We start from the raw sequence: 15525 nt of genomic DNA on the forward strand, positions 1-15525 counted from the left end.
CATCGAGGCTATCCTGACTTTGTTTACAGCTGACCTAAAGAGTTCATTAGTGGTACAGCCAAACCACTCTCTCAAATTACGCAGCCATGACATTCTTCTACGGCCTGGATTCCGTTTCCCTTCTATTTTCTGCTTGAGAGTCCAGGCGTCTACACCATATAATAGCGTGTTAAATACGTACCCCTTAGCATTCTTAATCAGAGAGGGATGCTTATATCTCTGTTGCAGAAGAATTTCCTCATCTTTATGAAAGTGGCCCTGGCACTTTTCGGTAATAACCCTAATATAACTATATAATAACCCTGACAATAACCCTAATAGTCTCTAAGAAATCAAACAGACTATATACTTGTAAATGGGCGTTTCCGAAATGCCATCAAAAAGTCACATTTCCTGGGGCAGATATTGGATCTGATCATCAACCACTTGTAGCAGATATTAAACTAAGGTTAAAACGAATTCAGCGACAAAAATCAAGAACCAATGTACTTCATTTTGACGATATAAACATAAAACATAACATTTAAAAAGAATTTAACAATAGAATAAAAAACATCGAAGAACAACTAGAAGGTCCAGAAAAACTATAGAGTGAATTTAAAAACCAAGTTAACGAAATTTCCACAAACAATGATTTTGACTTGTAGGTCAAAGACAACGGAAAAAGCAATTGCTCGTATTATTGCAATATTGTTTGACTGCGTTTTATCGAAGTGCTTCAGTGCAAGTGAGTCAAACGAGCTGCTTTTCTACGTTTTCTACGTTCAAATCTCTGTAGCACAGTTGCTTGTAATGAGGCTCACTGTTTTGAAATTCGCTGGTCCGAAATTTTACTTCAGGATTTGTTATGTTCATTTGAAAGTTTTTGCAAGTCCTTATAACAATTTTAACGCATCATACAGCATACGTAGTATACTGGATGTATACTAGATCGTTCATAGTGCAGTCAATGCGTTTTGGCCGCTTGGTCCACTTGGGCAAAAGCCGCAAAAGAAGTATACATCATACAATATTTTTATTTTAAATCCACTTGACAATTTAAAAAAGAAGGTTAAGCGGAACTGGATACATCTCCACATTGCACCACAGTGGTGAGTCGACATGTGCTCATATTTGCACGATATTTAAGAACTAGATTTTCTACTTTTTTCTTCTTCTTCTTAAAGTGCCTATCCGTTCCGGATGTTGGCGATCATCACGGCTATCTTTACTTTATTTATTGCAGCGCGGAACAGTTCAGTGGTACAGTTCAGTGGTTCAGTGGTCTACTTTTTTGCCTGAAGTTATTTTTATTCTTAGTGTGCCTTGTTCTTTAAGGACATGGGCGATCGTCATGACCTACTTTACTCTATCTGCGGCAGATTTAAAGAGTTCTATTGTTGTTTTTCCACTCCACTGCTTTAAACTTCTCAACCAGCACTTGAGTAATCTCCCCGGTCTTCCTTTTCCTTCCACCCCTTGTATAACCAATCGCATCAACTCTCATCATACTTTTTATTTCTTAGTATGTGACCAAAGTAGCTCATTTTCCTTCCTAATGTTGAGTATTTCTTTTTCTTTTTTCATCTTTCTTAAAATTTCTGTGTTTTTTGCGTGTTGTGTCCAAATTTTCGTCTTTAATATTGTTCTTCTGACAATAACTATTTTCGTTTTTTTGTGTTCAGAACCACTCCATAACTTTTGCAGTACTGCGTAGTTCGATCAACCAAAATTTGCACGATCAATCAACCATTGCACGATCTTCTCATTTACCAACGGAAAATTAACAAACAATGCAAAATACTTAGTGTCGTTGTTGTTTATATATGAACTAAAACAACATAGATTAATAATGCCTTCCGTAAAATTGAAATTACTAGACAATAGTAACTGTTAATGAACATAGTGCTTGGTTTTGGTGTTTGTTTTTGGTTAAATATTTTGATTTAATGTTAAGTAACCTTGCAGTTTATATAACAACTAAAAAACTCACAAATTATTTGTAAGTATCAATCCATCACTTTTGTAGACCTGCAAAAAGCATATGACAACATCCCCTTAACAAAACTGTGGACAACGTTGAAAAGATCTAACATCAACCACACATTGATAAATGCTGTACAAGAACTATATAGAGACTCTAAGGCACAGATAAAAACAGGAAAATATCTAACGGAAGAATTCCTGGTTACAAAAGGCTTGCGACAGGGATGCTGTATCTCACCAACCTTATTCAAGATATATGTTGCAGCGGCATTGGAAAGATGGAAAAGAAAGGTACATAGGATGGGTATAGAGCTTAGCAATGAATGTATATATACACTCCAGTTTGCTGATGACCAGGTAGTGCTAGCGACCGACAGGGAAGACATGCAGTACATGCTAAGAAAACTGATAGAAGAATATAACGACTGGGGAATGAATGTCAATACAACAAAAACCAAATATCTTTGTATTGGAAACGAGTCAGATAACATAGACCTCGAAAACGGACAACATATTTCCTGCTGTCAGAGCTATGACTACTTGGGTGTTGCCTTTGACAATACAGGAACTGATACACGGGAAATAGAAAAACGAATCACTCAAGCAAAGAAAGTCTTAGGATGTCTCAATAGTATACTGTGGAGTAAAGAGATAACGAAAGGAAGGAAATTTAATATATATGAGACCATGATTAAAACTACTCTTCTTTATGGCGCTGAAACATGGAGAATTAGTGAAAAGAACAAAAAGCGAATAGAAGCAGTAGAGATGGATGCAATGAGAAGATCTTTAGGTATTTCCAGACGAGACCGAATCAGAAATGATGTAATAAAACAACGTATGGGAATAGAAGGAAATATAACTCAAGATATAGAGAAAAAACAATTAAGGTGGTATGGGCATGTTCAACGGATGCCAGCATCAAGACTCCCCAAAAAAGTAATAGAATGGCAACCGATAGGTCGATGGAAAAGAGGAAGACCCAGATTAGAATGGCAACACGGCGTAAACAAGTCCATGAGCGAAAGAAATTTAACAACAAACGACTGCGAAGATAGGAAGAGATGGTGTTTAGGTATCGGACAACGTCGAAAGACGTTCTAAACCGATGTATATATATATATCAATCCATCATTGATATTTTGGCTTGTAAACTTATACCAATTATTTTTTGTAGTTGAACTGATGATGCTTTAAAAAAGTATAAAACTAAACATTTTCAATAAATCAATGAAGCTGACCTCTTTTATTATATGTATATATATATACATAGGTTTATTATACACATAGTACTAGTGTGAGCTACACAACTATCCGCATGTTCTTTGTTGAATATTTATCGCGATGTGGGTTATATTTGACGCCACGGGACGATGATTTCATCTTGACTTTTATGAATTTAATTTACCTCCAGTGGCATTGTGATGCAAATTTAGCGGGAAAATATTTGAATATCGTTTCTATATACGAACGGATGAGGACATGTAAACATTGTCGGTTCGACTTTAAAAACGAAAAAGGAAGTATTATCATAAAAGTATGAAAATTTAGAGAAGTACGTGCCGCGGCGGTCGACGCGTTGTTTTTTTGCTGTTGGAAGCGTTTGAAGTTTAGATTAAAGTTTTAATGGGATTCACGACATTGTTGTGTGGGAATATGGTTAGATGGAAGTGATTATGTGAAGCGTGCTATGCGGCACGGGAGCTTTTTTAAAAAAATAATCCATTCCTTCCATACACAAATAAGTTTTCCTTCAGAATGAGTGTTCAAACACCGTGCAACTAAATGTAGTGATTACCGAACAATAAGTCTGATGATTATCGTTTTCAAGATGCTCATCCGAGCAATAGATAGTCGAATACACAGCATATTAGGAGAGATCATTAGAAATACTCAGTTCATACTCAATGGAGAACTGTTTCTATATAACAAGAGTCCAGCTGTATCAGATATTTGTGCTTTTAGAATATAGTTGAAATGTTATATTCTAAATACAGGTGGTACTTACTGACTGACTCGATGACCTCCGCCAAAAGAACACCATCACTGCAATCCGTTGCTAAAGCGCTAACTCTTTTCTTGCTCTTGCCTTTTTCCAGATAGTGGTTGGCCCAGTCTGTATAGATCTGTAACAAAAATATTTATCATAATTTGAAGAAATACATTTACAAAGAAGATAATATGTTGTGTAAAAAATGCTTTGTTCTTTATAATTTCATACTTTGATAAAAACATACAATGCCGAGTTGTATGCGTTTTTAAATCAAGGATTGTGATGAGTAGTCCTTATTTTCAATGTCATCAATTTACATTTTGTGTGTATTCTTTAAAAGTAACTATAGTGTATTTTTATGTATGAGAGAGTAATAAAACAATAAATTATGTATGCAAATCCCTAAACTGTTGATACGGGTGACTCAATGAAAAACAGATATTTGTCAACAAGTTTACAGAAGTATATAGAAAAACAATTTTAAATTGACTATGACCACCAGGTATAAAGGTTGGAGCAGAATAGAATACAATAGTTGTGAGGGTTACTAATCCCTAAATAAGGTTGCCAGTGTCGGAGTGATGGAGGTTAACAGGTACTAATGAATTTGCAAGAAATGTAAGATGTTTATTTTATTGGTTATATATAACCAATAAAAGTTTAATAAGTACCTACCTATTTGCAAAATAAAGTTTAATTCTTTAGATAAAATAAAACGTTTTATTTTATCTGAAATGAGTGCATTCCACGAAGTAAGGGTTTCAACAATCAAACATTTAATTCTTTAATTCCAGGAATCTACGACAGTAATTGACTAGATAATTACCTTCTAAACTTATTCCACAGAAAATGTGATAGTGGGTTTTTCCATTTTGTAGGAAGGTCCAAGTGGCGTATTCAAAATTCTTAACAGTTCACTAAAAGTAGGTACTTCAGTTGCAAGGTGCAGTTTATTGTGTATACTAGTGTTATGGAAAATTTGGAAGTGCCGTGTAAATGCCGAAAAATTGGTCCTTTAACAGTTAATGAAAAAACATTAATATTTAATTGTTTTAAATCATTTACAGACAAACGTTTATGTGAAAGTGTTGATGAGACCGTTGAGTTAGTTAGCAGTACACTTGGTGTTGGGAAATCTACGATTTACAGAGTTATTAAAGAAGAGAAATGTGGTAGTTTTCAAATGCCACGTAATGCTCCAGGGAAACCAAAATTTCAAATAGAATATCATTTTAAAGAAGGACTTCGACGGAAAGTGCATGAATTCTTCTTTAGACAAGAATTTCCAACATTGGATAAAGTTCTTGTCTCAGTTCGAGATGATAAGGATTACCCAGAAATGAGTCGAAGTACGTTATGGAAACTTTTAAAAGAAATAGGCTTCCGCTGGAAAAAGAATCCCAGAAAGTGTATTTTATTAGAAAGAAGCGATATTGTCATATGGAGAAGACATTTTCTAAGAACCATAAAGGAAATGAGAAACCAAAAAAGAAAAATATTTTATCTTGATGAAACATGGATCAACGAGGGTCATACACCAAATAAATTTTGGCAGGATGAAACTGTTACAAGTCAAAGGCACGCTTTTGTAAATAACTTATCTACTGGTTTAAACCCACCATCAGGAAAGGGACGCAGGCTGATAATAGTACACATTGGCAGTTCAGACGGTTTTGTTGAAGGTGGTTTATTAACTTTTGAATCAACTCGTACCGGTGACTACCATGAAGACATGAACGCTGATGTCTTTCAAGAATGGTTCGAACAAATGATAGATCTTCTTCCTAAGAACTGTGTAATAGTAATGGATAATGCAAGTTATCACTCCAGACTTATAGAAGGACTGCCCACAACCAAGTGGTTAAAAAAAGACTTGCAGAATTGGCTGAGTTCAAAAAATATTACGTACCATCCCGGATCTATAAGAAAGGAACTTTCTTATAGATCCGGGTCCTTTATGTGCCCTTCATAAAGAAAAATTTAAAAGATACGAAATTGATGAAATTGCCAAAAATCGTGGAATGACAGTACTTAGATCCCCACCATATCATTGTGAATTAAACCCGATTGAACTGGTATGGGCACAGATAAAGAGTGAAGTTTCAAGAAAAAATACCACTTTTAAAATTCATGATGTTAAACAGTTGTTTTTGGAGACCGTAACTAATGTAAAACCTGAAAACTGGGAAAAGGCAGTAAATCACACTATTAAAGAAGAGGAAAAAATGTGGAAGCTGGACAATATTACTGATAAAATGATCGAGCCAGTTATTATAAATCTTGGTTCTGAAAGTTCATCTTCTGAATCTGATTTGGATTTGTAACAAGTAGCTGTAAGTTTTATATTAATATTTTTATTCATCTATTTAGACGGTTTTAAAAACTCTTTTTCTCTTTTGTAATGTTTAAAAATTAAAAAAAATGTGAATTTTTTAAAACCATTTTTAATGTAGGCCAGTCAGTTCTAATATAGTGTGTGATAAAAGAGGTCACTTTTGTTTACATACACATAACACTTTATAACACTGAAATAATTCATTTATTTTTTACAATTATTCAAAGTAATTTTTCAATTAATCTTGAGCACGCCCATGGAGTGGTCGGAGCTACCAGTTAAAATTATGCTAATTACTCTCTCGTTCATAAAAATAAACTATAACAAACAAATTATATATTTAAAAATTTTATCATAAACATTACATATTTGTCGTCTTGAGTGTTCAATAATATTATATTCATTCATATTCAATATTCATTACCTTCCTTGAAAATATATTAGTTTTTTTAGGTTTGTACCCAACCGATTTTTGTTTAAGATATGCTATTACTTTAGAATATGTACTTATTTCTAAGTTTTCATTAATCGTTCTTCAAAAAATGCCAGTAGCAACATAATTGAAATGAAAAATTTCTATGATAGGTTTGTACTAGTAAAATATGTCATCGTTATAACCGAAAAACGGAATTCCTTCTCCATAGAATAAATACTGTCATAGATTGAGAAATGCAAGAGGTAGAGAAGGTGATCTTCTTTGAAAGGGATTTGTCAACTATCTATATGTTAAGCATCTGATGGTATTTTGTTAAATTTTGTTTTACTTATTATATATTTACCAAATATCTACATAGACAAACATTGAGCGCAGAAAAAAAAATTTCCTAAAGTATGACTAAAAAACAAACATTTCTGCTGCTTTTATATATATATAATAAAAAGCTGCTATCTTTTTTACTGTAACATCAAAAATTTACACCACCTTCAACGCACGTTCAATCCCATTTAAAATTATTTTATACCATACATCTGTCCCGAGAAATATCCTCTCTGCTTCTAATTTATCCTCATAAAATTCGAATATATACGCATCAAAGCCGTTATTACATGCTTGAGATGCGTTTCGGAGACCTTTCACGGTTCTTGTCCTGACGCTTTTCAGGAAATCGCGGGATTCTTGCAGGATATACTCGCGCAAATAGCTATTGTAATCCGGGACTTTGTCATTACGCTACATTTCAAAACCTCTGTTGTAGCCGACCGAGAGGGAAATTAGGTGATTTTCTCTATTTCCATGGAAGGGGCGCTTTTCATTACTCCGTTTTACATTCAGATCTCAATGTAGGGTACGACGTCAGGGCAATTAAACGAGATGTCGATTGGAAATTAGTTGGGTCAGCGTGTATTTAGGGATGGGAATTATAGATTGGATACGTTTGGAATGAATGGGAATCCGTAGTTGTGTCTGTTGGTTAATAAAAAATAGGTCACCAAATAGCACTATATTCAGTAACAGTAAGAACGCCCATAAATAGAAGATTCCTTAGATAGTAACAAAAAACTAGACATAAGATTGAGACAATCGATATATCATATTAAAAAAAATATATTAATGTATCTATATGTCGATCGGATTAGCCAAGCGGGCTGGGCGGCTGGCTTCTCCTTCGCTTCAATGCGAGAGATGTCAGTTCAATCCCCGGGCTCGGTGTGCAGAAAACAAAAAGGCTAACGCAGCAGTTTAAAATTCTAAAATGAATCTGCGGCTTAGTCTAGAATATGCTGGTATCTGATCGGCCTATGGTGGAGCAGTACGGCAAGAGATAAGGGCTTGCGGCTAGGTGATACTGCTCCATAGATCCCTACCGGAAGGGCGTCGAACGCCTAAATACCGGGTATATATATATATATATATATATATATATATATATATATATATATATATATATATATATATATATATATATATATATATATGTATATATATATGTATCTATATAAGAGATTAGGACGACAAGTTACATTGTTTGTCCGGTAGCATAACTACGCCACCTAGGAAAGCAATCTGAACTACTAACTGACATGAATAAACTTATTTGCCAAATAAAGTACCGAATAAGTAAATTAATAATTTACTAATGTTTGTATTTTGAGAACAATTTGTAGCATTTGAAATTTATTGGAATCCCCTCGTATATGTGTTAATTGAAATCCTCTTATATATATGCATTATAATAACGAAGAATTTTTTCATTGTTTCTTAGTTCGTATCCTTCAATTTATAACCAATATAATCTTTCGTTCTTTTTAGGTCGCCGCCGTCGATAATGAATCATTTTATTGTTTATTTATGTCACAGGCGCAAATTCTTCGATATTTCTTTGTTCAAACCGCCCGATATTGCGTTTTCAAATTTATCTACCTCTTAATTTTCGTTGTGTTTTGTTTATTTTAGCGTTTTGCTTATTCTAGTTTATGCCATCAATTTTTTAAAATAATTTCGTCAATTTCGTTGGAGCCGCGATGAAGAGCGGTGATCTCCAGCGTCATGTCCAAATTCAAATTGAATTTGTAGTTTTCTGTTTTTGTCCCTTTTCAGAGAAATCTTCGTCTTACGTAATGGAAATCAATTTTAGTAACAGTTAATCGTCTAATTCTACCTGTTCCGGTTGTTTAAGAGGCAGAGTCATAAGTTTTGTGCTCAGTGCCGGCTTCGGCCTCAAATGGTCGATCCAATTTGCAGTGTGAGATCCAGCCCCTTTTGTTCGTGTGTTCGTATCCAGGATTCAACTCCAGTTTCCAACCTCAGGAACTTGTTTTCGTGTTATTGTGAAACTCAGGTAACTTTTTTTTGTGTCCAATTTAAAGTAAAGACAGACATTTTTTTAATAATTGCATTTTTAACAATTTAATAATTCATTAAAATTTAAAAGGATTTGTAATATTTAAAGTAGTAAATTTTATGGTTTGTTTTTAGCTGTCATTGTATTTGTTCAGTTTTGTTTTAAATTTAATGTTAATTTATGATAGCCCGTTTTAGCATTTTTGATTTGTTTTGTTTTCTTTAAAAGAAAGGTTAGCTTACATTTAAATTTTGTAAGTTTTTGTAGTATCTCCAACTCCTTTAAATTGTAAACAGATGACACATGTAAGTCTTTTTTGTATTTTTGTATTTTGCAGCTATTGTTATAATATTTTGTATTGTCTTTTTTTGAGCATTCTTGTGTTCTCTATGTTTTGTAACTGTTTGTGGAGACACAAAAATAAATATTAAATTTTGTTTCTTAACATTTGTTTATTTTTTTTAACTAACCCTTATTGAGTTTTATTTGAAAAAGATATGTTTTTTGTGTTTAATAATTATATCTCCAGTTACAACTAGCTGGTTGTAATAGGTATAATTAGGCACCTCAAGTGGCGCACTATGCGCCAGGTAAGCAAAATAAACGCGACAAGTGGCGCGTTTATTTTGCTTACCCTATCTTCGCCCCAAGAATTTCTATCCCCCATTTTCTACCCCTAATAGTAATACCCCTATGGTAGGCAAAATATATCGTTACAAATTTCCGAAGTGGAAATTGAAACTCAATAAACGTACTTTAACCTTTAATTGTGGCTTATTCCCATTTAAACAGTAATTACAGACACTACAAAGCTGGATTTCTTGCAAACTGTGTAGTGATATAGGTGCTTAGAGTGAACCTTTACCTCTTTTGTTTTACAGCAATATTCGATAGTTATCTGGGCAATTTTTTGATTAGAGTGAATAACCTCAGAAATAAGTTAATGTCACATTTGGTCGGAAAAAATCATGTTTTTGCTGGTATGTTCAACGATAAAGAGCTTTTAAATAAGTAAACAGTTTAAATCACCTCTTTGAAAAGTTAAACACTTTGAAAAGCTAAGGTAATAATTCAAACATTTTCAACTCTTCAATGAGGTTAAAGGATTAAAAAAAGCTTCTACTATAAAAGAACAACTTGGTAAACCGTGATTAATTGATTTTTTCTTCATTGAACCAGTGGCTTAAATTATCATCATCATCATTACCATGCAACCTCTTCTGTCCACTGCTGGACATAGGTCTCTCCCATTTTTCGCCATTTTTCACGGTTCTGTGCTTCTTGTTGCCATTTCTTGGATATTCGTCCATCCAACGTGTTGGTGGTCGTCCTCTGCTGCGTTTGTCTTCTCGTGGGCGCCAGTCAATTAGTCTTCTGGCCCATCGTGTGTCTTTCAGTCTCGCTATGTGACCTGCCCAATTCTATTTCAGCTTAGCTTAAATTATAATGGCTTGATATTTAAACATGAACTTAAAAGTGTGTTTGTCAGTTCTTATCCAATTTGGAATTAGAATTATTTCACAAACGGAAAACCTAAATACCTCATTGACGTTTATACAGATTTGTCTTAAAAATTTAAGTACCCAATCCATATCTTTGATTTATTTTTGGCGCAGTATTGATGGCACTTCGATCATTGATACATTTCTCAGTTCCTACCTATGTGAATTTGGCTTTTCAGCAGTTACAGTTACAAAATCTAAATATTTAGGTAATCTTTAAATTAAAAATAATGTTTGTGTTGCTTTATAAAAAATAAAAAGATTACACGAATCAGGAAACATAGTTCTTAGATACCAAAACTCAAAATACAGAGTAAAATCACCTTTTCGTATGAGATATAGCAGCACCATTCATTAATGGATGCCCTTCTGATATAATGATTTGGTAAATATCAAATTGAATTATTTTTGACAGCATAATGTGAATATACAGTTTTGAAATTCACATAGATAAAGTCCTCGTAACTGTCTATCGCTTTTTATCTAACATTAGCGTCATCATAGTTTAGTGTGTCGTTCAAATTTATAATAATTTAATATTAATTGCATTTTAATTTATTGTGCCCACAATAACATTGAAAATAAATATCCTGTGGGCTTTTGGGTATCGCATTAAACCAAGCGCATCAAAAACAAACTGGATTTTGGCAGACAAACATCCAATAAGCTATTCAGGACCGGTATCAGTAACTAGAGAGGTATTTAATGAATTGAATATTTGATTCGGGAAAATAGTTTAACATAATTTGAGATACAAACAAAAACAAGTTGATAATCAATCTTTTTCGAAATTGGCACATTTAAACTTCAAAGTATGTTCTTTTAAATGACGCTAACTAGATATCTTAATTGTTATGAAAAAAGCAGCTGTGAATTAAAAAAAGAGACTAACTTCGTCCTAAATTTTCCTAGAACAAATTTTTCTTTTTTTTTAATTTATGAAAACATGCAGGCTTTCCAAATATGAAGAAATATTTTTCCTGCAGAAAATAGTTAAACAGTTATCCTAATTGGTTATGAGCGAAAAATCGACATGTTTATATATTTAAACTCGTTTTTAGCATTTATTTTTAATAATGTTTAATATTTATAGAACTAACCTTTATCTTCACCACAATCACCGTACAAAGCAAGCGAAATACAAAAGTAAAAGAAAAGTTAAACATAGAAAGCTTAGAAGAAGAAGGGACACAAAACTTGTATAGAAACAGACTAACAGAAAAGCTAAACAGCCATAACCTAGAGACTAAAAAGAATATAGAAGAAATCTGGAAAATTATTAAAAAATGTATCCTACAAGCAGCGGAAGAAGCTTTAGGTATAAGAAAAGTTAACAGAAATAAACGGGAATACAAAACACCATGGTACGACGAAAGGGTGAAAGCACTAGCAAATGAAAAGAAACAAGCTTTCCTAACATACAAAGAAGTGAAGACACTGGAGGCACGAGAAGACTACGTGAGAATCAGGAATAGAGTAAACCAAGAAATAGATAACATCAAATTGGAACACTGGGAGAAATTTACCAAAGATATGGAATACGACCTCTATAGATCCCAGAAAAAGGTGTGGAAGATGTTAAGGAGACAAAAAACAGAAATGCATGAATTTGTACGCATAGATAACATTACGGAGGAACAATGGACTGAGCATTTCACGAAATTATATGGAGAGAGAGAAGAAGAGAACAGAGAAAGAATCATTAACGAAACTCACGATAGGGTACTAATATCACGAGAAGAGCTACAAGAACGAATAAAAAAATTAAAAATCAGAAAAGCACCTGGTCCTGATAAGATAAACAATGAACTGCTAAAATATGGAGGAAAACACTACGCAAATGGCTCCTAAAATTATTCGTCGATATAATACATACCGGAGGAGTACCAGCGGAAGGGAAGGAAAGTCTCCTGCTACCAATACTTAAAAGTACTCTTAAGGACTCGAGAAATCTTGAAAATTATAGAGGCATTAGTCTGATGAATAGTACATTAAAATTGTTAACGGCAGTCATAAAAGATAAAATCAAGGAAAAAGCGAACATGGCAGATGAACAACAAGGCTTCCGGAAGAACCGCAGCACAATAGACGCAATTTTTATTATCAGACAAATATCAGACACACGAACACCACGTGCTTTGTAGATAATAGAGAAGTCTATTGAATATGGAAAACCAGCATACATGTGCTTTGTAGATTTAAAAAGTGCTTTTGATAGGGTGAAGCGAAATGACATCTTAAATTTATTACAAGCTGAACAAATGGACCATCAGATAATAAGGACAATTAATGAAATTAATACGAACAACAAGACCAGAATTATAATGCAGTACTAATTGCTGATAACGAAGATTACCTACAAAGGCAGCTCCACACCTTTAATATCACAGCAAACAAACTTAATATGAGAATATCAGTAGAAAATACTAAATGTATACTGATCAGTAAAGAGCCGCGTAGATGCAAACTAGAAATAGACGGCTAAATTGTAGAACAAGTAATAAAATTCAATTACCTAGCAGTAGAGATCACTAGTGACAGGGATATAAGAACAGAGACCACAAGGCAAGCATCAAAAGCGGCAAGAGTAAGTGGTTGCCTCCGAGAAACCATATTGAGAAACAAATATCTGACCACGGAATGCAAAATGAAAGTATACAATACAACAATAAGACCAATCCTAACATATACAGCGGAGACAAGGACCGATACAAGAAAGACGAAACAACAAATCAACAATATCGAAATGAAAGTATTAAGATCAATAGCGGGCATATCATTAAGAGACAGACAAACCAACAGAAGCATACGCGAACAATGCAAAATTCAAAATATTAACAGGTGGATAAAAACAAGAAAAAAACTGGAACGAACATGTAAACCGAATGGGACCAGATAGATAAGCGAACATCTGTAAAAACAACAAGCCGTATAGCAGAAGACCCGTTGGAAGGTCGCCAAAAAGGTGAAAAGATAACGTACAGTCAACGACTGAAACAGAATAAGAGGCAGACAAACAGGAGTAATCCTAATCGCGCGAAGAAGAAGAAGAAGACCTTTTTTTTTCACACGCTGTCAATAGAATAACTGTCACTTTATTATTGACTTTATATCTCTGACTTATATTGTTGCAAAAAATTTAATTTGGGATAAACAAATAAAATAACTTTTAAACTATTTGACCGATCGATTGGAAATTTTGACCATATTTTGAGCACCATAAGACCAACATTGAGCAACATTTTATGTAATACGAAGTTCATTAAAAAGTTATTAACATTTATAAAAAAACAATATTTCTGACTTTAATTATCTATCTTTAATTATTTCTGATTTTAAAATTATCTATTATATTATAAGCAACGAATATAGATACGTTTAAAAAAATGCCATCTTAAAGGTTTTTATATGACTTATTTATTTTATATATTTCAAATTTGTTTGAAGTGCACTACCTTTTGTTGATACATGAAAAAAGCGAAAATTTACAGTTTTTAACTTTAATTTGTTAATAACTAATTAAGTCCAAAAAATGGACTGCAGGAAACATGTAAGTTGTTGTTATAGAGGTCCATACTGATCAAAATAACTGTCGTTGGCCTGGCCGGATCCGTGTCACGACAAAATCTTATTTCTCTAGACCAACTGTAGAATTAACCTTAAGAAATGGATTCAGACCAAATAGAGCCACTACAGATAACATATTTATACTAAGAACGATACCAGAAAAAGCTTATGAATACGACATAGACCTATATAATATGTATATAGACTTTAAACAAGCTTTTGATAGTGTGAATAGAGACAGAATGCTGGAAGACCTTTGTAATCTAGGTATATCTAAGAAATACATCAGCCTCATAAAAATGACGATGCAGGGTTCAAAATCCGCAGTCAGAGTAGATGGAGAACTGACTCCCCTATTTAACATCAACATGGGAGTAAGACAGGGAGATGCCCTATCAACCATGCTATTCAACCTACTGCATATGCAGACGATGTAGCCATCATTAGTAGGAATAAGCCACGACTAATGGAAGTGTTCAAACAAATTGATCCTGAAGCAAGAAAAAGAGGTCTCAAAATAAACGAAGCAAAAACGAAGTATATGACAGTTAAAAGAATAACTGACAATGAAAATAATATCACAATAGACAACTATACTATCGAACGAGTGGATGCCTTTACATATCTCGGCACAGAAATCAATCAGAAGAACTCCGTAAGTAGCGAAATTAATGCACGTATTTCCAGCGGGAATCGTACATACTATGCTAATAAAAGATTGATGACATCGAAATTATTAGACAAAATAACCAAAATGACTATCTACAGAACACTGATTAGACCCGTAGTAACCTATGGATGTGAAACTTGGGTAATGACGAAAAAAGATGAAGCCCAACTCAGGACATTCGAGAGAAAAATACTCAGGAAAGTATATGGCCCGGTACAAGAGGAAGATGGCACATGGAGAATCAGGAGAAACGACGAGGTTAATGAGTTAAATGAAGGTTATGACATTGTAAGATTTGTGAAAAGTCAAAGACTGTCATGGCTGGGACATGTGCAGAGACAAAACGATGCAAAAACAACAAAGAAAATGTTACATTGGAAGCCCATAGGAAGGCGAAAAAAAGGAAGGCCCAGAACGAGATGGTTGGATGACGTGGAAGACGACCTGAAAACAATGAACATAAGACAATGGAGAAGAAGGGCACAAGAGAGATCTGAATGGAAGGACATAGCCAGACAGGCAAAGACCCATCCAGGGTTATGATGCCAAAAGAAGAAGAAGAACTGTAGAATTATCAATGTTTTTTAATTTGTACTTTCTTTTGTTTTGTTTCTTGCAGCATTAAAATTTGTAATTTGTACCTTTACAAGGAATATTGTTGCTGACTGTTTTTAATAGTCCAAATCTTATTTTGACGATTATTCTCTTTT

At 33.7% G+C, this 15525-nt stretch overlaps 1 protein-coding gene across 6 annotated transcripts in view; it reads right to left on the bottom strand.

Annotated features, from left to right (window-relative positions):
- Window positions 1-15525, bottom strand: part of sick (sickie) — a 677587-nt gene that overhangs the window by 460877 nt on the left and 201185 nt on the right. For all 6 annotated transcript variants that reach the window (XM_072530832.1, XM_072530834.1, XM_072530833.1 and 3 more), the window contains exon 3: window positions 3974-4091. In XM_072530832.1, the coding sequence (XP_072386933.1) occupies window positions 3974-4091 (118 nt within the window). The remainder of the gene's footprint in view (window positions 1-3973; window positions 4092-15525) is intronic.

Source organism: Diabrotica undecimpunctata, chromosome 4, assembly GCF_040954645.1.
Source record: "Diabrotica undecimpunctata isolate CICGRU chromosome 4, icDiaUnde3, whole genome shotgun sequence".
NCBI lineage: Eukaryota > Metazoa > Arthropoda > Insecta > Coleoptera > Chrysomelidae > Diabrotica > Diabrotica undecimpunctata.